Source organism: Balaenoptera borealis, assembly GCF_965194805.1.
Source record: "Balaenoptera borealis genome assembly, chromosome: 11".
Taxonomy (NCBI): Eukaryota; Metazoa; Chordata; class Mammalia; order Artiodactyla; family Balaenopteridae; genus Balaenoptera; species Balaenoptera borealis.
In genome coordinates this window covers 39366934-39388954 of record NC_138868.1, presented here as the reverse complement: position 1 = coordinate 39388954, position 22021 = coordinate 39366934, and the positions used below count along the sequence as shown (strand labels likewise).

General features: G+C 53.2%; 1 protein-coding gene across 2 annotated transcripts in view; it reads left to right on the top strand.

Annotated features, from left to right (window-relative positions):
• The window catches only part of OTOG (otogelin), a 90804-nt gene extending 72223 nt beyond the window's left edge, over window positions 1-18581 (top strand). Inside the window, exons 27-41 of one of the 2 annotated variants that reach the window (XM_082341336.1) lie at window positions 859-1053; window positions 1254-1466; window positions 2063-2167; window positions 2364-2471; window positions 3081-3182; window positions 5896-5994; window positions 7277-7317; window positions 8461-8536; window positions 8662-8840; window positions 9624-9728; window positions 9912-10031; window positions 11343-11388; window positions 12086-12163; window positions 13721-13800; window positions 13917-18581. In XM_082341336.1, the coding sequence (XP_082197462.1) occupies window positions 859-1053; window positions 1254-1466; window positions 2063-2167; window positions 2364-2471; window positions 3081-3182; window positions 5896-5994; window positions 7277-7317; window positions 8461-8536; window positions 8662-8840; window positions 9624-9728; window positions 9912-10031; window positions 11343-11388; window positions 12086-12163; window positions 13721-13800; window positions 13917-14117 (1748 nt within the window). In that variant the 3' untranslated portion in view covers window positions 14118-18581. The remainder of the gene's footprint in view (window positions 1-858; window positions 1054-1253; window positions 1467-2062; window positions 2168-2363; window positions 2472-3080; window positions 3183-5895; window positions 5995-7276; window positions 7318-8460; window positions 8537-8661; window positions 8841-9623; window positions 9729-9911; window positions 10032-11342; window positions 11389-12085; window positions 12164-13720; window positions 13801-13916) is intronic. The other variant, XM_082341337.1, reaches the window with a different exon arrangement.
• Window positions 18582-22021: the final 3440 nt, after the last annotated feature.

The following is a 22021-nucleotide window of genomic DNA, read 5'->3' as shown; positions in this document are numbered from 1 at the left end:
AAAGGCTGGAAACAGCTCAAAGGAAGGCCACACCTATAATAAGACAGAGAGAAGATGAAAAGACAAAATCATCTAGAGTAGTGTTTTTCAAACTGTGGATCCCAGCTCAGTGGGTATGAAATCAGCATACCCACTGATTTGGGCGTCAGCATCAGCATTTTTAAAATACAATAGAATAAAAAATACTAGTGTGTACTGCACCTAGAATGATAAGTATTGTCTTGTGAAAAGGTTTTTTGTTTCAATATAGCAGTGATTCTCAATCCCAGCTACCCTTTGAAATCACCCAGGGAACTTCAAAAAGTACTCATGCTTGGGCCCCACAATCAGAAATGCTAATTCAGTTGGTCTGAGGTGGAATCCCAGCCATGGTGTTGCAAAAGCTCTCAGTGATTCTTTTACAGTGGCTTGAGGAGCACTGTTTACATGCATGTGTATATTGGACCACAACGTGAGATCTAGTTTTTACGATCAAGAAAGTTTGGAAACACTGATCTATAGCAAGGGGTTGGCAAATGTTTTCTGTAAAGGACCACATAGTAAATATTTGAGGCTTTTGGGACCATATGGTCTCTGTCACAATTACTCAGCTCTGCTCTTGTAGTACAAAAGCAGCCAGATACAATAGGTAAATGAATGGGTGTGGCTGTGTTTCAATAAAACTTTATTTGCAAAAACAGGCAGCAGGCTGGATTTGGGCTGTGGCCTGTGCTTTGCTGGCTCCTGATGTAGAAGAAGGAGGCAATGACACTAAACCCCTTTGCACTCTTTACTGAGGCACAGATGATGCTCTGAGCCCCCTCCTCACCCTGCCTGGGGTCTGAGCTCAGGCTGGTGCCCGCTGCTGTGCCCCTGCAGCCTTCCTGTGCCCCAGCGACTCCACATACCAGGCATGTGTGGCAGCCTGTGAGCCCCCCGAGACGTGCCAGGATGGGATGCTGGGCCCGCTGGACCCAGAGCAGTGCCAGGTGCTGGGCGAGGGCTGTGTCTGCTCTGAGGGCACTATCTTGCACCGGCGCCACTCGGGGCTCTGCATCCCCGAGGAGAAATGCGGTAGGTTCCTGCCCTCCCTGGGCAGGGCCCGCTCCTCAACCTAGGGCCTCCTTCACCCTCCTGCTACCCATGGCGGAGGCCCCCTGCATCCCTCCAGGTCTACTCTGGGGGTGGTCAGTTTCCCAGGGAGGGTCTGGCCTGGGACGGTCTGGGTCTCCCCGCCTTCCTCAGTCCCCTGCACCCCGCCATGCCCACTGCAGCCTGCACAGACAGCACGGGGGTGCCGCGGGCCCTGGGGGAGACCTGGAACAGCTCCCTCAGTGGCTGCTCCCAGCACCAGTGCCAAGCTCCGGACACCATTGTCCCAATGGGCCCGGGCTGCCCAGGCCCCCACCCTGAAAGCTGCCCACGCTTTGGGGAGGTGGCTCTGCTCCTGCCCACCGAGGATCCCTGCTGCCTGGGGACTGTTTGCGGTGAGTCCCACCCTGCCCTTCCCTAGACTTCAACTGTATGATGGTTAAAAGGCTCCAGCTCTGCCTCTTAACCTTGATGGATAGGATAAGACCTGGAGAAATGAAGGTGTCGTATGGGGGTGTGTTGGGGGGAGTGGAGGACCTGCGGTGGGGTGGGGGAGCTGTGCCCTATGAGTTAGTGTGGGGCAGGGCTTAAAGGCATGGGCTCTGGAGCCAGACAGCCTGGTGGATGCTCCCTGCACCACCTTGCAGCCTTGTGACGTCAGGAGGTCATTTAACATCCTCCGTGCCTCGGTCCGTTCTGTAGCATGAGGCTGATAATGGTACCCACCTTCTGGGTCATGATGAGAATGACAGAAGTTGATACTGATCTAGTAGAACAGCAGTGGGCACATGGCCCAGCTCAATGAATGTTAACTCTGATTGCTCTTCTGTCTCACTCCTGGACCCTGTGTGACCCTCAGAGGCCCCCTCCAAGAACTTGGGTCCTGGAGGCTAGGGGAAGTACTGGGGGCCAGGTGTCCAGGGGCTGGGCGGTGCTGGAGGCTGGGGGAGTCCCAGCCTCCAGGTGACAGTCCCTGTGGCCCCTGGGCCAGTGTGTAACCAGACTCTGTGTGAGGGCCTCGCCCCCACCTGCAGCCCAGGCCACCGACTCCTCACCCACTTCCAGGAGGACTCCTGCTGCCCTAGCTACAGCTGTGGTGAGAGGTCCCAGCGTGGGGGATAGGGGAGGATACCTACCACCCAGGGGCAGGGAAGCCCTGCAGCCGGGCGAGGGGAGCAAGGACAGCTCTGGGGACTGGGTTCTGGCTGGAGATTAAAGCAGAGCTAGCGTGGGGGTCCAGGTGTGGCCATGCAGGGTCTGCTCCCAGTGCCAAAATTCTGTCTTTTCCCCAGAGTGTGACCCAGACCTGTGTGAGGCAGAGCCGGTCCCCAGCTGTCGCCAGGACCAGACCCTGATTGCGGGGCGCCTGGGGGATTCGTGCTGCACCTTCTACTTCTGTGGTGGGTCGACGTGCCATCAGATGTTAACATGCACGCCTGGATCACAGCCACCTCCTTCCTCACCCCTGCTTCCCTGGGTGGCTGGGAGGAAAGGGTGGGGATCTTCTGGTGGAGTGGGCACGGGGAGAAGGGTGAGATCTCTGTCCAGAAGGAAGTGTAGGAAGAAGAGGAAACCACCAGCACTTCAACCCATACATTACTGAGCACAAGAAAATTGGTGCTTGTTCAGTGTAAGAATTTAGGTGGATGTGAGAGAGAACTTCCAGGTTCTGCCTCCAGGACAGGTCACACAGGACTGTGGAACACTGCTAGTGTTACCGAACTAAACTTGCGTTTGCAAGCAAGGAGAACAGGCGGCTAATTCTCAAAAGACCCAAATTCCTTGCTTGGCGCCTGCAATAAATGCTGCACTTTCCTTCATCCCATGCCAATGTCAGTAGATTGGCGGTACTGCACGGAGGTGAGCGGACCCAAGTCTGGTTCAGTAACGCTATGAGTCTGGCACCTGTCACACGTGGGGTTTAGGTGCCTCCCCCAGCAACCTGCTCTGTACCATGCTCCCCAGGAGAGGTACTGCCTGTGACAGCGGTGGCCCTTCTCTCCCCTCAGCCTGTGGCGACTGTCCAGATCCCATCCCCGAGTGTCAGGAAGGGGAGGCACTCACCGTGGACAGGAACACCACGGAGCTCTGCTGCCCTCTGTACCAGTGTGGTGAGTCCTGCTGGATGTGGGGGCCAGGGCCGGAAGGGGCTCCGGGGACCTTCACAGAGTCCTCACCCTGGGACCAATGGGAGTTCAACAGGGGGCAACAGGGAGCCCCCAGGTGGCGAGGTCTGGGGAAGCCATGGGAGGAGGCCCCTCCCGAGGAAGCTGGGCCAGGCCCTGGGAGCGGGATCGCAGGGGTACAGGCTGTCACATAGGTGGCTCTGAGGCTTCCTAAGGAAAGTCCCTGTTCCCTCCATGGAGGCTCCCAGGGGCCAGGGGGAGGCCTGGGTTGAGGGACAAATGCTTAGGCCACTCCCATTCTCTCGGCCTGGATCCACAGTCCTCATTCACTGACTGACTGACCCAAGGCCCCTGCCTCGGGGTCCCTTTCGCCACTGTTACCATAGTACCTGCACGAGGCTGCATTTTGAAGCCTCTGAAGCTCTTTTATTTTGCAATGATAAGTAAAAGTGAGCCCTTTCTGATATTTTTACAGGACATAACACCTGTAGGTAGGATGTACCTTAACATAGTACTGTATACTGTGTACAGTGTACTGTACCTTAATTGTACCTAATAAGCATAGTACAGCCAGCATCATGGACTTTAAGCAAACCTAATGGATGAAAATTAACAAAATGTTTAAATTTCAATATGACTTAATTTACAAAAATTCCTTTCCATACTGACTGTAGGAAAGATGTGAGGTAGACTGCACTGGCACAGAGCAGTGTAGGGTGGGGCCTCCTCCAGGATACCCCAAGGGCAACCCCGACTGGTTCAATGTCAAGAGCCAACTTTGAAACAATGTAGGCTCCCACTGAGAGTTCCCCAAAAGGCTTGGCCATACCCGATCAAGTAGCTCCACCTGGGGGCTCAGAGGCCGCTTGTCACAAAGTGTTTACACAGCTCATCTGAGCAGAGGATCAGCGTCCTTCCTCTCCAGCCTGTCTCCTCATCTCTCCTCCTCAGCCTCCCTCTCCCTGTTTCTCAGAAAGTACTTCTGTAACGTGGAGTGAGTACAGGCATATGGAGTCAGTCAGGGTTTTGAGCCCCAGCCATTTACTAGCTGTGTGGCCTGGGGCAATGTACAACCTCTCTGAGCCAAGGTTCCTCATTTGTGTAATGGCAATAATAGTATGTACCTCGAGGGGCTGTTGTGAAGGTTAGAGATAATATATGTAAAGTGTGTGCTGTGTACATAGTACCTTAATATAACAGTGCTTGGCATACAGTAGATGCTCAATAAACAGAAGCCATCGATATTATTACCTTGTCCCAGTCTTCATTATACTTTTCTTACAAAAGCACTATCTAAGCCTTGTAGAAAGTATAGAATCCAAGTAAATACAAGAAAATGAAAACACTATTTTCCTACCTCCCAGACATTTCATTGTCAGTATCCTCCAATTCAGTACAGATCCTTCTAGATATTCTCCCCCTTTAGGTAAGTATGTTTTACCAAAATGAGGTCATACTGTACATGCTCTTTTTTAGCCAGGTATTTTCAGTTAATGATGCTTACCTTTCATGTTAATAACATTTTCAAGTCATAGCGTACCAATCCATGGTTTTTCTGGTCTGTTCAATCCAGGATCCCATCCAGATCCACACATTAACATTATGTCTCTTAAATGTCGTTTAATCTAGCACATGTTCCTTCTTCTGTATGATGCTAAATTGTAGAGTTTGGGCTATGGTCCTGCAGAAGGTCTCATGTTCTGGGTTTATCTGGTTGCTTCCTCTTGGAACCATTTACCTTGCTCTTCTGTCCACTGTGCTTCCTGTAAACTGGAAGTTAGATCCAAGACTTGGTGGCTTCAAATTAAAAATCTTTGGCTACACTGTCCTCGAGCTTCATAGGACATCACACCAGGAGACGCGTACTCTGTGGTTGAGCCAGTATAACCGAGGTTCACGTTGGCCCTGGATTACGGTGGCAGCTGTCTGATCTGTCCATCTTACATTTAAAAATTTCCTCTTTCAACCAGAAAGTAACCCATTATTTGGACATTATACAAATGCCCTTCTCCCCTCTACCTCTTATGTTTTTGAAACACCGATTAATACTCCTTACCTGTGCCAATAATTTTTTTTTGTAAATCAGATAAGTTTTACAATCTTTCACCTTCAGCGTTGACCCTGGCACCTCCCCTCTCCACCAAAAAGTTGTGTCCAGAGATTCCTCGCTCCTTGCCTTGGTCTCTCAATAAATGAGAATGGCTGAGGAATCCTAAACTAAGAGGGGACTGGCTGGAGAAGGGAAGTGTGAGCCCTACAGTGTAGCATCTGCTGAAGCAGAGCAGGCTCCAGGTGGGCTACAAGAGGATGACGTCTCCACAGTGTAGGAGGAGTTGTGTTCTTCTTAGAGAGAAACTGTCCCATCAGCGGAGCTTCACCTGGTCACCCGCTCCCCTCTGACCACTACTCTCAGGGTGACACAGCATCCAAGGGAGGGAGGCCCAGCCAAGTGAATTTAAGGTTCTGACACTGTCAGGTCACTAGTGCCTCCCAGGGCAGAACGAGGGCCTCCTGATGTAGTTCTACAGGGAGACTTCAGGAGCCCAGTCTTCTCCCCTGGACCCCAGAGGGTGTCTGAGGACACTGGGGGGACCTCGGAGGAGCTAGGAGGTACCCCCTCCTTAGCCAGTGTGTTTCTGAGTATTCCTGCTCCAAGGTGTCTGTGGCTGATGTGTCCCCTGCCTCCCCGCCCACGCAGTGTGTGAGAGCTTCCGCTGTCCCCACATGCAGTGTGGCATGGGCACTGCCCTGGTGGAGGTGTGGAGCCCAGACCGCTGCTGCCCCTACAAGTCCTGTGGTAAGTCCCCGCACAGGGACACCCCTCCCCAAAGGCGGAGATCCAGGCCCCTGGGGGGAAGGGGGAGCCGGGCCACCACTGTCCACTTGGCTCAGATTCGACCCCTCCAGAGTCACCAGAGGGAAGCCACCAAAATGACCCTCCCGCTGCACCCGCTCCCTGAGTGCTGAACATTCTTTGTCTCCCCCGGATAAAAGAAGGAAATAAACAACTTCCGTGTTCCAAAAAGGAACTTCTCCACCTTAAAAAGTCTTTATTGCAACCATCCGATAGTAAATATGATTTTGTTCAAATTCACCTCAAATCCTTTTGAGAAGCAGGCAGGGAGTGGCAGTGATCAGTAATGAACACCTGCGAGCTTTATATAAAAATGTTTTTCAGGGACTTCCCTGGCAGTCCAGTGGTTAGGAGGACTTCGCCTTCCAATGCAGGTGGTGCAGGTTCAGTCCCTGGTCGGGGAGCTAAGATCCCACATGCCTCGTGGCCAAAAAACCAAAACATAAAACAGAAGCAATATGGTAACAAATTCAATAAAGACTTTAAAAATGGTCCACATCAAAAAAATCTTTTTAAAAAGATGTTTTTCGAAAAAGAGTCGAGAAACTCTGTTTCGCATCTGGATATTTTGCTTGCTTTTTCCGGGCCTCACTGGAATGTAAACTTCACGGGGGCAGGAATTTTAGTCTGTTTTATCCATGGCTTTGTCCCCAGAACAGAGAAAAATCTCGTCATATAGGCACTTAAAACTATTTGCTGCATGAATGGGTGACTCCGAAGTGTGTTTCACAGCCACTGTGACCTTGACTTCTCCTCCTCCTGAAGCTAGAACTGGTGGAGCCCTTAAGTTAGTCAGCGGTGCCTCGGCAATCAGCTCCCTCGTGGCTTAGAACTGGACCTGCTCACGGGCGAAGGCTTGGAGTAGAGCTCACCTTGCTGAGCATATATATTTGGGAAATGCAGATGGTCAGAAATTCCACCCTTGCCTTGTTCCTTCCTGGAGAGGCCTCATTCTGCTCTAGAATGTGCTCCAGAGTATGGGGTGATGGAAGGGAACCTGGTATTGATCCATCTACCTGTTTATCCTCCCTGCACATTCTATGTGGAGCTCAGCATTTGGACCCATCATGCCCCACCTGCCCAACCAGGGGAGCTGCAGCCCCCATGTGGGATGGAGGGCAGCTAGAGGAGGAGCTGCACCTGCAGTGAGGGGTCTGGGAGGCTCAGGGGGACTCCCACCTGGACACCTCTGGTGAGGTGGGTCCTGTCCCCTCCTGTTTTTCAGAGTGTGACTGCGACACAATCCCAGTGCCCCGGTGCCGTCTGGTATGAAGACCCTGCTCCTCCCCACTCCCCCTGCTCTGCCTCCCCCTTTTTCTTTCCTTCTCTTTCCCTTCTCTTGGAGACCCTATTCCTTTAATCTAGTGCAATGAGCCTTGAATTGCAAGTCAGCATTCTCATCCCAAGCTCTGCTGTCTGGGCACAGTGCCCTCCACTTGTAAAGTGGGCCTGATCATGCTTCAGAGTTGTGGTGAGGATTAAGTACTAGGATGATGCTGACGCTGGTGATGATGCTGGTGGTGATGGTGCGGGTGGTGGGGATGGTGGGAATGATGATGATGGTGATGATGTAATGGTGATGGTGGGGATGGTGTGGTGGTGGTGAAGAAGATGCTGCTTCTGCTGCTGGTGGGGATGGCAGGGATGATGTTGATGGTGATACTCATGACGGTAGCTGATGTTTACCGAGAGCTAACTATATGCCAGGAACTTTCTTATGTCTATTATCATATTAATTCTCACAACAGCCCAACGAGATTGCATCTATGATTATCTCAATTATACAAGCAAGAAAACTAAGGTTAAGGTCATGTAGCTAGTAAGTCACAGAGCCAGGATTGCAACCAGGATATCTGACTCCAGAGAACATGCCCTTAACCACCAGGCCGCATGGCCACTGAAAATACTTTAAGAAATGGAAAGTTATGCTTAAAGTTATGTTTTCTACATGATTTTTTCGATTATAAGTATTCCCCCTTTCCCACCTAGCCCACATTTTCCCTCATTTTGTCCCCCATCCCATCCTCTTCTCCTTTTAACTGGTGAGAAGGAAGGGAAGTGTATGAGCCAAGCAGGGCCCTGGGCCGGCAGCCATGCAGGGGGCCCTCGCTGATGTGGCCAGTGGGTGCTCAGAATGACAGGAGAGTCCTGAGGCCCGGGAGAGGACACTGGGGAGCGCTCCCCAGCGGGGAGGATCGGGAGCCACATGGGCATCCTCAAGGGAGGGTGACTGAGCTCACAGGGTGCCAAGGGCCCCCCTGGCTAACAGGCCTGCCAGCCCCTCCCCGCCGCCGACTCCCGCCCACTGCAAGGAGACGACTGACAAGAGAGGGCCCCAGGTGGCAGGCTGCTCCCGACGGCGGGGCTGGGTCTCCTCACCCGGGGTGCTGACGGCCTCTGTCCACCCAGGGGGAGAAGTCTCAGCTGGACGAGGCGTTCATGCACAGCGCGGGGAACGTGTGTGGCTGCACCAAATACGAGTGTGGTGAGTGGGGAGGGGGACCCCGGGAGGTCGAGCCAGCTGGGTGAGCCAGGGGTGAGCCAGCCGGCCTGGGGCCAGTGTGGGCGCTGGGCTCTTGGTGACTGTCGCCGCCTTGCTTGCCCATCCAGTGAAGGCCCCCGTGTGTCTGAGCCGTGAGCTGGGGGTGATGCAGCCGGGCCAGACGGTGGTGAAGGTCTCCGCAGAAGGCGTGTGCCACACATCACACTGCACCACAGTGCTTGACCCTCTTACCAGTTTCTACCAGATCAACACCACCTCCGTGCTGTGTGACGTCCACTGCGAGGCGGTAGGGGGCAGCGGCGCAGGACGGGGTGTGCGGGGCCAGGGGGAGCTGGCCTGTAGACCCTTGGTGCTCTGGGAATCAGAGGAGCCCTTCAAGCTCCACCAAGCTCTTTGGATGAGTCTAGAGAGTGGGCATTGGGGGGACCTCTGAGACCTCTGTGGAAAGTGCTGAGGCCAGCAGAGGAACAGCAAGAGTGAAGGCCTGGCAAGGGTGAGCATTTGACAGAGAAAACTCACGTTTATTAAGCACCTACTTATGCCTGGCAAGGTCCCTATCTTCTTGGTTTGTGTGTTTGTACTGCTACCCTTTGTTGAGTGCTTCTATTGATACGTGCCCAGTACTTAGGACAGTGACTGGCTTCTATTAAGGGCTAAATAAGTATGAGTTGAATAAAAGGGATTGGAATTATTCCCGTTTTTCAGATGAGAAAACTGAGGTTTAGGGAAGTCCAGCCATTTGTCAAAATTGTCACAGGAACTGGGGCTCAAACTAAAGTCTATCTGGAATCAAAACTGCCATCCTTAATTACCAGCAAGGCCATCTCTTTGTCCACTGGGGCTGGGTTTAGGACCTGCTGTCTACCCTTATATCTACCCTGAGCCTCAGGGTAGATATAAGGATGACCTTCCTGCCTGAGATACAAGGAGGCTGGGAATTTCCTTTCTGAGCATCTACAGGGGGCCTTTCTCTGGGTTCTGGGCTCAGGGACAAGCAGACAGTGGGAGAGGCAGGAGGGTGGAGGTGGGTGTGTGGCTGAGGCCCCTCACGTCTCTCCCTGTCCTGCAGAACCAGGAGTATGAGCACCCGAGGGACCTGGTGGCCTGCTGCGGCTCCTGCAGGAACGTGTCCTGCGTCTTCACTTTCCCCAATGGCACCACCTCCCTGTTCTTGGTATGCAGCCCCTTAACCGCACATCCCAGGAGGGGACACCTAGGACCAGGGCCCAGGGCTGGGAACAGATGGGGTCCTGGGCAGTGCCAGGTCCTGGGCTGCACCTGTCTTCGGAACTGTGCCCTATCGGTTCACTAGGGCCATCGGCCGCAGGTCCCCATCGGCTACCTCTGTGCCCTCTAGCCCGGGGCATCCTGGATCGCAGACTGCACCCGCCACCACTGCAGCAGCACACCCCTGGGCGCCGTGCTCGTCCGCTCGCCCATCAGCTGCCCACCACTCAATGAGACCGAGTGTGCCAAGGTCAGTGCCGGCCGCCTCCCCCGCAGCATGGCCTGAAGCCGGGCGCAGCAGCTGTCTTAGTGGTGGTGGTGGGTAGGGGCAGGGGTGTCTTGTGGTGTGGGGAGCTGTGGAAGGAGATCTTCCCTGGAGCCTGGACCTGCCCTGCCACCCCAACTCCACATCTCTCCGTGTATCTTTGCTCTGACCACATCGCCCCACATCCTCACGCATCACACCACATCCTCACACATCACAGGGCCATGCCCAGATGCACGCAGACATACACTGTCGCATGTTCTAGGCACACTCACATACACACCAACACGGGCAATCAGCCGCTCACAGGCACCACACACTCCACGGGGACATTAACACCTCGGCAAGCCAGTACACATACCACGCGCTGTCACACGCCAAGGCACGCTTGCACACACACACCACGCAGACGCACAGTTCAGTCCTGCGATGGGCTAACAGGGGTTCAGCACTAGCATGGACAGCTGTCACTACGGGCATACCTCAAGGAAAATGATTTCCTGGAGGGTTTGGGGTTATTGTTGAATTATTAGAGTTCTTGCCATTAATATTGGGCATTTAAAGATTTCTGGTCTCACTTAGAAAACAATTACACACATCCAAGCATTCTCTCCACACAGACACACACATGCAAAATCACACATGTACACACATGTATGTGCTCACAAAACCACACACATATACTTAGACCCACGCTCACACACGCACACACACAGACACACACACTTATTTACAAAGAACTGTCACATCCATCGTTTTATCAGTTTCACAGCAGAGGAGGAGGGCTATCAGGAATCATTGCCCCACTTTAGAGATGGGAAAACTAAGTCCAGAGGAAAGGGGTAGCTTATCCAGGGCTGAGATAGAGCCCAGGCCACTGACCCAAGTGGGTCAGTCCCTAACCCCTCCCCTCCCTGACCCTCTGTGCAGGAAACACTAAGGCGGACGACAGTACTGGGTGGGGGGGGTGCATAAGGAGAGCTGCCACTGGAAAAACAGGAGGCCCTGGCGCCCTGCACCATCTTTACCCAGCCTCCAGCCTCACTGGGGGCTGAGGCAGCCTCAGTGCCAGTGTCCCAACCAATTGGGTTAGCCCCTGTGGCTCTCAATGGCCAGCTCAGGGGCCCCTTCCCCCTCTGGCCAGGGCCTGATGGACAATGGGGCCTGGAACTCCTGCCCTGGAGCATCATGGGAGGAAAGGAGTCTAGACTCTAGCAGTCTTTTTGCCTCTTGCTGGGATCTTGGCTCCTGGCCTAGGATGTGGTCTCCTACCCACCTCTCCTCCTCTCCCTCTAGGCTGGGGGCTCGGTGGTACCGTCCTTGGAAGGATGCTGCAGGACATGTGAGTGAGCATGGCGGAGGCCAGGGGTGAGGGGCTCTGGTGGGGGGGACAAGATGTCATGTTGGGGCTCAGAGGGCCAGGTTCCTGGCCTGGCGCTTCCAGTGGTGGCTCTTCAGGGGTGAGTAGTTGAAGGGATAACACCCCCGCCATGGGGCTCATGGTACAGACACAGATCTGCTGGTGGGCAGGGGCCATGCTCACATCCCTGTCCCAACAAAAGGCCTCTGCTCCTGTTGGAGACGGGACATTGGGACGTTGGGTCCAGGAGGTCAGTAACTGACCAGCTACTCTGCCACCTCCTGCCCTGCCATGACCTCCAGCCGAGATGCCCCCCACATGAATTCTCCCTGTGGTCAGGAGCCTTGTCATGGAGGTGCCTTCAGGCCCATGAGCTCCCAGACCGAGTCTGAATGAGAGCTCGGTGCGTCTGTCCTCACCCCTGGCCCCTGGAACCTGCAGCCCCAACTGCGTGTGCGTGCATGTTCCAATCAGCCTTAGGACCTTTGCCCACATGCCTCCCATCCCCCAGGGCCCTCAACCTTTCCTTGGAGGGATGTAGAATTTTGGACCCTTTTATGTCCACTTCACATATTCCAAGGAAACTGGGCTCAGTGCCTCATTGGCTGATCTCTGACCAACAACTCAATGTTCCCTGAATGTCCCGTGTGCTCCCTGTGACCCTTGTCCCTCTCCCCAGGTTCCCCGGGGACCCTGTTTCCCGTGGTCCCCGTTAGCCCCGCCTCTCCTCCACGGGTTAGTGTCCACTGCCACCCAGGTACTCCTCTCGGAAGCCCGCGGGACTGGAGGCGTGTAGCCGCGTTGCTATTTCTGCCAATGTCCCTTCTGCTAGGTGGTCCTGAGCTCTGGGGGTGGGGGAGGGGAGTGCGGTGCCCCTGCTCCCTGCCTCTGGCAAAGGCCGTAGGGCCAGCAGTGCATGCTGGGTAACACGCTGCACCCCTGGGCTTGCATGGGAATGCTTCAGCAGTGCCCGCTCTCCTGGTGCCCAATGCCCACCAGTGCCCAATGCCACCACTGCTTTGCTACCGCTGGTTACTCAGCTGGTCTCAGTCCAGGACCCTGAGGCCATGGCCAGGACAGCTCTCAGTTCTCCTGTCTCCTGGGAGCAGAGAGGGAGGAAAAAGTGAACTTAGCTCTGGCCAGGAGACCTGCAGCCGGTGTGGTCAGAAACCTACTTGGTGAAACCCAGAGGCCAGAAGAGGGGATTCCACCCCATTTCCCACAGGCACCCCGGGGTCACAGAGGGAGTCTATGCATCTGGCAAATATTTATTTAGCACCAATACGCCAGGCCCTGTTCTAGGCACTGTAGACACGGCATAAATGACACAGCCCCATAGAGCTGACGTTCTAATGGGAGAGACAGAATAGCAAGTGAAATTACAATAAGATGGATGCATCTGGTTTTATGGGGGCTGAAACTTATGCAATTGGTGGGGGGGGGGCTTCATTAAGAAAAAGAACACAAACTTACAAATCCATACCGAGGTATGAAAGTGAAGATTTATTTAGAACGAGAGAACTCACAGCAAATTGTGGAAGGAGGCTGTGCAAAGGAAGACCCTAAAGCTTACATGTCAAGAGCATCATTACAAGTGTGTCACTCGGGAAGGTGACAGTGCCCTGGATAGAAATAAGGAAAGGAGGGGTCAGGGAGGGAGGTTGGGTGGAGGGAGGATGTTGTAGTTTCAAGAAGAAGATCAGGAAAGGCCTTGGTGAGGAAATACTTGAGCAGGTGAGGGTGTAAATGAGCCATGTGATTGGTTGTCTTTGGGAGGCGTGGTCCAGGCAGAAGAAACTGCGCGCTTATCAATTTCCATCTCTGTAACAGCTGTGTGAGGTGGGTGACTCCTGGCCCTGTCCTGTTTGATAGCTATGGAAACCGAGTGACCCTGCTATGTGCAAGCATCGGGCTAGGGACTGGGGTTTCCATTCACTCAGGCAATTGCGGGATCTTAATGCTTGAACTGAAGCTCAGAGAGGGGAGAGGACACATCCAGGGTCGCCAATGGATTAGAGACAGGCTTTGGGTCTGGGGTGGGCAGGCAGCTTGCCTTGTCCCCAAATCCTCGTCTTCCCTAGCCCAGAGTCTCCAGGCCGTCCCTGGCATCTTTTCCTGTCTCACCCATCTCCCCTGCCTTGTCACCTCCACCTCCTTCCAGGGCACTGAGTTAAAAGGGAGGGGCTCTAATGCATGGGCACTAACGCTGGTGGAGGGACCCTCCAGCATGACACTAACTGCCCCAGTCTGGCCCAGCCTGCTGCCCCGGGAGCACTACTCAGCCGCAGCTGCCTCACCCACCCTGTTCCCCCAGGTAAAGAGGATGGACGCTCTTGCAAGAAGGTGACTATCCGCATGACCATCCGCAAGAATGAATGCAGGAGCAACACCCCTGTGCGTGGCCCCAGCAAGGCGGTGGGGGGGGGGCAGGGTGCAGCCGAAGATGGGGATGGGGGTGCTTCGGGGGATGGAAGCCACACAGGCTGCCTCACTGGCCTGCCCGTCTCCAGGTGAACCTAGTGTCCTGCGATGGGAGGTGTCCGTCCGCCAGCATCTACAACTACAACATCAACACCTACGCCCGCTTCTGCAAGTGCTGCCGTGAGGTGGGCCTGCAGCGGCGTTCTGTGCAGCTCTTCTGTGCCACCAATGCTACCTGGGTGCCGTACATAGTGCAGGAGCCCACTGACTGTGCCTGCCAGTGGTCCTGAGGCCTGGGGGCTGGGGCGGGCTGGACCACTTTTTGCTTCCAGCTGGTCCAGTGTAGGGTGGGTGGGGGGCACTAAAGGTGTGGAGAGCTGGTACGCGCTGAGCATGGAATGGTGGGCAGAGACACGGAGAGTGACTGGAACGGGCCACACCGGCCCATCCTGGCTCCCTCTCTGGGCTCCCCCTCCTCCACATATGGGAGAGTGCCACAACCTGGGGCTCAGGGAACTCAGCTCTGTCCCTGGCTTGAGGTCTGGGTAGGGCCGTAGGTCAGGGGCATCAGCCCCTGCACATCCGTGACTCTGGCTGCAGTGCTTTGGTAGAGGGGGTAAGAGCTTTCCTGAGAAGCCGGGACCAGGGCTGGACCCAAGACCCAGTGGAGGGGCCAGATGTGGTGGCCCATTCTCTTTCTCGGCCCTTTTGACCACGGAAGAACCGCAGACTCAGTAAAAGCAAAGGGGGCTTAAATTGAAACATCCAGGTCTGTGTATCTCTGCCCAGGAGGACTTCCCAGAAGCAAAGAGGGTGGGTTCCCAGGTGACGTGCTCTCACCAATGTCTGTGAGGTCAGGTCCGGAGACTGGGGAGTAGACTCAGTGACCTTCAAGCCCCCTGTAGCCCCAAGAGGGATGCCCTGGTATTCTGTTATTGACCTTGTAATTCAGGCAAGGATTTAGAAGAGCAGGGCCATGCCTGCTCCATACCCACCCCCACTCCCATCCCTCAAAACCGGCCTCGCCGGCAGGTGGGCTGGCTCTGGTGAGGTGTGGTGGGTGAGTTGTGCTGGACCCTCCTCAGTGACGGTCCGACTCATCCCCATGTGGGTGGACAGCCCACCCCTCTGAGGGCCCTGTGGTGTTTAATGATACCTTCAGCTTGCAAGGCAGACCCTGGCTTTACAATGTGCCTCTTCTCCAAGAACATAGCAGAGTTGGTCTCTGGAGGGGCCCAAGTGTGAGTTTTGTGGCTCAGCCAATTCCCAGCTTTCTACTTCATGGGACTGTCCAGCAGGAGAGCAATAGTCAGTGGAAAATGCAGGCCCTGTGCGTGTGCAGCCGCCTCTGAGCATTTCTCAGAGCCTTGTCTCTGAACCTGAGTGTCCTTCCTAAAGCCAGCCTAGGGTCCCCTCCACACCCCACCCTGTAGCCCTCCTACCCTACATACCACTTTGTGCTGCTGGGTCCAAAGGGAATGAACATGAGGTTGTTCAGACGCCAGCGCTGCCCTGTATGTCTGGAGATGTGTGGCTGCTCTGGTACCCCTGGGATTGGGGTTGGGGCCCTGTGCCAGGATGGCCCCCAGCTGTTCTTGCAGCCTCTTTGTTCCTGTATCTGTGTTCTGTTTATATATCCAATAAACCACAGGAAGACATCAGACCTCTGAGCATCTCTGAAGGTGTCAGGTTTGCTTTGAATCTGAAGGAATTTCAGCTGTGAAGACAAAATCCTATTTTATGTCCGTGGAGGTCACCCTGACTTCTCTTGCCCCACCCATGCCCAGCACTGTGCACCACTCAGAGCAGGTCCTCCATGGGCATCTGCTGGTTGGAATTGAACTGATAGGAGGCTGGCTCCTAGAGGAGGGGCGGGGAGAAGGAAGAGGACTTTGGGAGCTGGAAAGCTGGCAGCCAGGTGAGGGGCCTGAGGAGTGGTCTGAGCTCTGTGGGGCCAGGGACCGATGCCTCTCACACAAGATGTGGAGGGGTCAGGCCCTGAGAGTACGCTTCATGTTGGCCTCTCAACGTTTCTGTATTTATTTCCCTGTTCTCTCATAGAGATCAGTAAGCTTTGCAGCTACTGTTGATTGTACTAAGGGTTAGGGAGAATCCAGGGATCAGGTTGTTAGTGACGCTTCAACTTTAAAGTACTGTTGGCACATCTGAGGGGCAAATGGGAGAATGCTTTCCTGGCTTGTCCCATTTGGGAAGGAATAGGAGAGGGGCGGCCTGAGGTAGCACCCGCCAATAAGAGGGGGATACTCCTAGGGCTTGGTTCAATGTTTGGATGCAAGGGCTCCACTCAGCCTGGAGGGGTAGAGCATTTCCTGTGAAGCTAACACTTGGAAAGCTTAGTTTTTATTTCACAAATATGTGTCTCCCCTCATGGTATATCTGTCTGCTAACATGAGCCCTGGGACTTTTCCTAATGAAAAGAAAGCTTTACAGCCTCTTAAGAAACACACTTCTAGATAAGCAGTGGATCAAAGAATAAATCAGAGTAGAAATTAGACAATATTATGATCCTCATGATTATGAAATTACAACACATTAAACTTGTGAGATGCAGCTAAAGAAGTACTTAGAGGGACATTTATAGCCTTAAATGCATACTTTATACTTCTTAATTTCCTATCATTATAGCCAGAGATGGGGTGGGGCAAAGCTTCTCCATTACTGATGATAATTAAAGGCTTGTAATCAGTCATTTTCTCAGCACAACACACTCCCTAAGTCACATGTCAGTAGCTTTCAGAGAGAGTTTTGAATCCTGAGTTCAACAGAACATGACTTTAAACCAGGCTTTAAAACCAGCCTGATTTAAAATACTAATTCTATCATACAGCAAGATGTTTAGATTAAGACAAAGGTGGCTCTTTAGTCATTGCTGGAACCCCAGTGTTCCTGGCTGTTCAGCGCTCACCTCACTACTACTCCCATCTGTTTACATTCACGTATAAGCAGGCAGACTTTTAACAGGACCACTCCTTGTTAGCTGTTGTGTAAACAGGCAGAGGGCACCAGCTCAAGCCAGCCAGTCTCAGCCTAAATGTCTTCCTGCAGTCTTAGTTGGAAGGGTGGCCTCAGACTTTCAGAGGCCTGTTCTTCATAGCCTATCTATAACTGGTGACCCAGCTTTGGTGACTTGGCCCTCTTGGCTCCAGTTGGCAGCAGTTTCCAGGCTTCCTGCTCCACCTTCACTATATACTCACAGGTGGCCACAGATTCTGATGATCACACCAACTACTGGAATCACAGTGTTCGTAGGTTTCCAACCCCCACCCAGGTATCCCCTCCTGCCTGCTTCTCCTGGAAGTCAACCTCACACACCAACCCTTTGGCTAAAACTCCCAGTCCTGTTCCCTTAGCTTCCTCCTGGGGAACCAACTCTTTTGGGCTAAGACACTAGTGAAAGAGTAACAAGAAGCAAATCACCAACCAGCATGCTACCCTGCTCTGCACTGAGGGAAAATAGGAGAGGATGAGGATTTTAAACCTAAATCAGTGTTGCCCAATTGCCCTCAAAAAGCCAGTACCCATAGTGTTGATATGAGTGTTCATTGATACAATGTTGATTTACATTAAAAATACATACACCCTTTGACTAAGCCATCCTATTTTTAGGCAGCTGTGGTAGGCTGAACTACAGACCTCCAAAAATGTCCACATATTAGTACCAGGAACCTCTGAATATGTCCCTTACATGGTAAAAGGGGCTTTGCAGATGTGATTAAGTTCAGGATCTTGTGGTGGGGAGATGATCCTGGATTATCCAGGTGGGCCCAATGTAATCACAGGAGTATTTGTAAGAGTGAGGCAGGAGGATCAGCATCAGAGAGAGGAAATGTGATGACAGAAGCTGAGGCTGAAGTTTGTGGTAATTTGTTACAGCAACAGGAAACTAATAGAGCATCTAAAGAAATAATTTGTACAAAGAGGCATGTGCCAGGATGTTTATTGCAGCATTGTCTTAAGTTAAAATATATTGGTGGGACTTTCCTGGTGGCGCAGTGGTTAAGACTCCATGCTTCCAGTGCAGGGGACCTGGGTTCGATCCCTGGTCAGGGAACTAGGTCCCACATGCATGCCACAACTAAGAGTTTGCCTGCCACAACTAAGGAGCCTGCCTGCCGCAACTAAAACCCGGCACAACCAAATAAAAAATAAATAAATAAATATTTAAAAAAAAATATATATATAGGTAACAACTTTAAATGCCAATCAGTAAGGAATGATTAAATAACCTGGTACAGCCACATCGTAGAATATTATATAGCCCTTTTGTAAACTGATACAGTGGGCTCTCCAGGATATGTTAAATGAAGAAAGGAAATTGTGGGTCAGTTCCCATAGGATGACTTGCTTCCTTTATGCTTCTATGTGGGGACACACACACACACACACACACACACACACACACACACACACACACCCATTATATCCCTCTCATTCCCTTGAAGGGTTTTCAGGACTGAGGAGGCCCTTCCTGGCTGTTTGGGCCGGCTGGTTCAATGGCAACATTGGTCTTGGAACAGCCTGTTTGGTTCTGAGGGTCCCAAAAGCTGTCGCTGTGTACAGAAGGATGAAGTGATCACCCCAGAATAGACTCAAGGCATATCTATAGCATCTTCCCCATCCTTTGTTTCCTACCCGCTCTCTGCACATGACTTAAAGCTTGAGGGAACCCTGGAGGCCACACACCAGACAGGTAAGGAAACAGAAGCCTAGGACCCAGCCGCTCAGAAAGCTGGTAGCCGCTCAGAAAGCTGGTAGCCGAGCTGGGCGGCTGCCCAGTCTGCAGCCCCCTGTGACGTATTTGCCAACACGAGGGGTTTTGAGCCCCAGAACTATCCCATTTTCCGTGCTTCAGGCTCAAGTTCCCGCCCTGATTTTCTGGGCTTAATCCTCTTCCTGTGGAAATCAATAAGGACATTGTGATGGAATGATTCACGTTCAAGGTCAGGCCAGAGCAAATTGGAGGCGACATGCTGATTTTACTGCCCTCAGTTAGAGGAGAGCCAATCCTGCTCACAGACCCCTTAACCCTTTCTTCGCCACTCCTGTCGCTGTGTCAGCACCTGCCCCGCCCCGGCTTCAGCCTTCTCCTCCAGGCCTAGGTCTCCAGGGTCTGTTTGTCCATGTGTGGCCCTGCCTTTTACATCTCCCCAAGGCTCTGACCCCACAGGCCTTGGAGCGTCACGCACTTGTCGTGGTGGTTTGGGGAAGGCAGATGGCAATCACAGTACTGAATCAAACAGGAACAACTTCAAGGTGAAGGTTAAACGCTGCCTGTGTAAGTTCACTGGCCATGTCCTGCCCCAGGAAATCTCCTCAGAGCAGAGTGTCTCCTCCTTCCAATCTTGTTTTCAGAGTTCCAGGTCCCCTCTTCCCTGATTTCTTGGGTTGGCCAACATGGGGTGATGTAGGAGCAGGAGGACCAAATTCCTTTCTTTCTTTTTTTTTTTTTTTTTTTCATGCACAGCAACTCAGATCTTTTCTGTGGCTGAAACATGATAATTTATTTCTCCCTCCTACTATTAAAAAAGAAAAGTAGGTGTTCCTGAGTAGCTGGAACCTTGCGTCCAAAATGATTCAGACACCCTGGCTCCTCTGTCTGGAGGGTCCACCATCTTCAGCACGAGCCTTCCAAAAGTGCCATGCTCCTCTGCAGCAAGCCAGCCCCGGAGAAGTGCAGGAAGCATGCACTGCAGGTTTTGGGGAGCAGGACTGAAAGTGGCCGGCTCTCTTCCACTTGCATCCCACTGGCCAGAACTCATGTACGTGGCCACACCTAACTGCAAAGGAGGCTGGGAAATGTAGTCCAGCTGCGTGCCTGGGAAGAAGAGGAGACGGTTCTGGTGGACAATGTCTTCTCGGTGAGGAAGCAGAGATAGTGTGGACAACGCTAAGGAGTTTGGCTGAGAAAACAGAAGAGAGATAGGGCATGAGGTCAAGGGAAGGTTTGTTTGTTTGCTGGTTTGAGGAAGGCAGTGACTTGACCACATGTCCTGGAAGGAGCCAGTGGAGAGAGAAGTAGGGTTTTGCTAGGAGAGAGATCAAGGGTCTCAGAGATACCATGGCTGGCATGAGGAGGGACAGTGATGGATAAAGGTGCCTCTGGCTGGATAGACCCTGCCCTAGATCTCTATTCATCTCTGTCTCCCCAGTGTCTAACACAGGGCACTGAAAACTGAGAATGAAATGCCTTTATATTTTTTAATTAAAAAAATTTTTTTAGAACATGCCTTTAAACATGAAAGCGAGGGGGCCCAGGCAGCAAGCAGTTAAAGGGTATGGGGTGGGCAGAGTGGGGGGCCAGGTGCCCCCCACATACCGTGGCAGTGCCAGTTAATCCCCTGCAGCAGGCAGGAAGCCTGCGCAGCTGTCTTTCCCAAGCTGGAACTGTACCCCAACCCGGCCCTTTGCCCAGAGGTCCTGGCAACCCAGGGACTGGGGTGGGGTTCGGGGGGAAGATGGGTGGGCAACATGGAGGGTAACTGGTCCAGCCCCTGCACCCCTGGAGAACTTGTTCTCCAGAGCCGATCATCCTCTAGGCTTGCTGCTTAGCCTGCAGTCACCAGGAAGCCCCACCTCCCTCTGGGCCAGTGTCGTCCCCAGGCAGCTCAAACCCAAACTCAGTCCCTGTTCCTCCTGCACTGTGTCTGTTCCTGCCTCTGCATGGCCTGTGGCCTGTGCCTCACCTGGAATGTCCTTTTCCTCCCTCTCCCTAGGCAGTTCTTGCCTACCCTTTAGACCAGCCCTGGCTCCCACCCTCACCGCAAAACCCCAGCCCACAGGATCCTTCTCTTCGGCCGTTAGCACCGTCCTCCACCCCCAGCCCTACGTTCTGCCTCTCTGGGGTGTCCCATGCCAGCCTGGGTCTACGCTGTGCTCAGGGAAGCAGGATACAGGCCAGGCTCCAGCACTCACTCACTATTCACCCATACCTCACTGACAACCCAGGAGGAAACTAAGGCTCAGAGAAGTTAAGCAACTGCACAGCTAGAGAGTGAGGGAGTCAGGACTTGAGCCCAAGCTTGCTTAACTCCAGAGCCCACACTCATACTTTCCTTTTCCACCCAGGAGGAGCAGGAACATGAAGGGGATTGCTGGGTGCCTGGTAGCTAGTATTCTGGCCCCTTCTCCTCCAGGAGGCCAGAGGGGACAGTGGAAAGAGGGCTCTAGTCTCTCTTCAGCTAGTTACCAGTTATAGGAACATTGGCACATTTCAAGCTTCAGTCCCTCATTGTGAAGAGGGGTGACAGGTTCTGCATCTTAGGGTTGGCATGAGGGTCAAATGAGATCATGGATGGGAACGGGCTGGACAACTGCAGAGGCTGTGGCTGTGTGTGAGGCTGCCTGGCTGAGCCAGCTGTGCCCAGGACAGGAGAAAAGAAGGGGCCAAGAGTCCAACCCAGCCCCAGCCCACCCTTCATGCAGGGGCTCTGGGGCTCACTGCTAAGCCTCTGCCTCTGCTGGGCCCCAGACCACTGTGCCTCCAGCCTCCACTCTACCTGAACCCCACCACCATTTCCAGATTGTTGCAGCTGAAGACGGAGCAGGCTGCAGCGAAGAGCCTGGATTATGGGCTCAGGCTCTGTCTCTGAACAGCTGTGTGATTTATGCTCTCCAAATCTCAGTTTCCTCATCCCTAAAATGGGAGAATCTGGCAAAGTGATGGTGAGAATGTTTATCGATAAAGCCCCTGGCCTATAGTAGACGTTTAATGAATGGAGCTACTGTTACCACTATGGACAGAACCTTAAAGATCATCTTCAAATTCCACATTTTCAGGAGCAGGAAATAGATCCTAGAGAGACAGTGACCTACCCAAGCCCTCACTGCAAAGTGAGCGGCAATGGAGGAAGCAGCAGACTCCAAACCCAGTGCTCCTTTCATTGCATCCTCCAGGGAGTCTTCCCTGAGCTCCAACCCAGGCCGGGCCTCACTGCTCTGCCCTCATGGTCTCCACTGTCTGAGTCACCTGCTGGGCCTTCCACAAGATTTGTCTCCTTCTGAGACAGGACCCGAGCCTCTTACTCCTGCTCTAGCCTCCCCAGCAGTAACTGTCACAAGGCTGGGTCCTCTGCAAGGTGTTCAGGTCCAACCAGGGACATTCCTGGGACTTGGCTGAGCTGGGTGACATCAATTCCCAGGATGGAGGGGAGAGAGAAGTAAGAGAGGGAAGGGT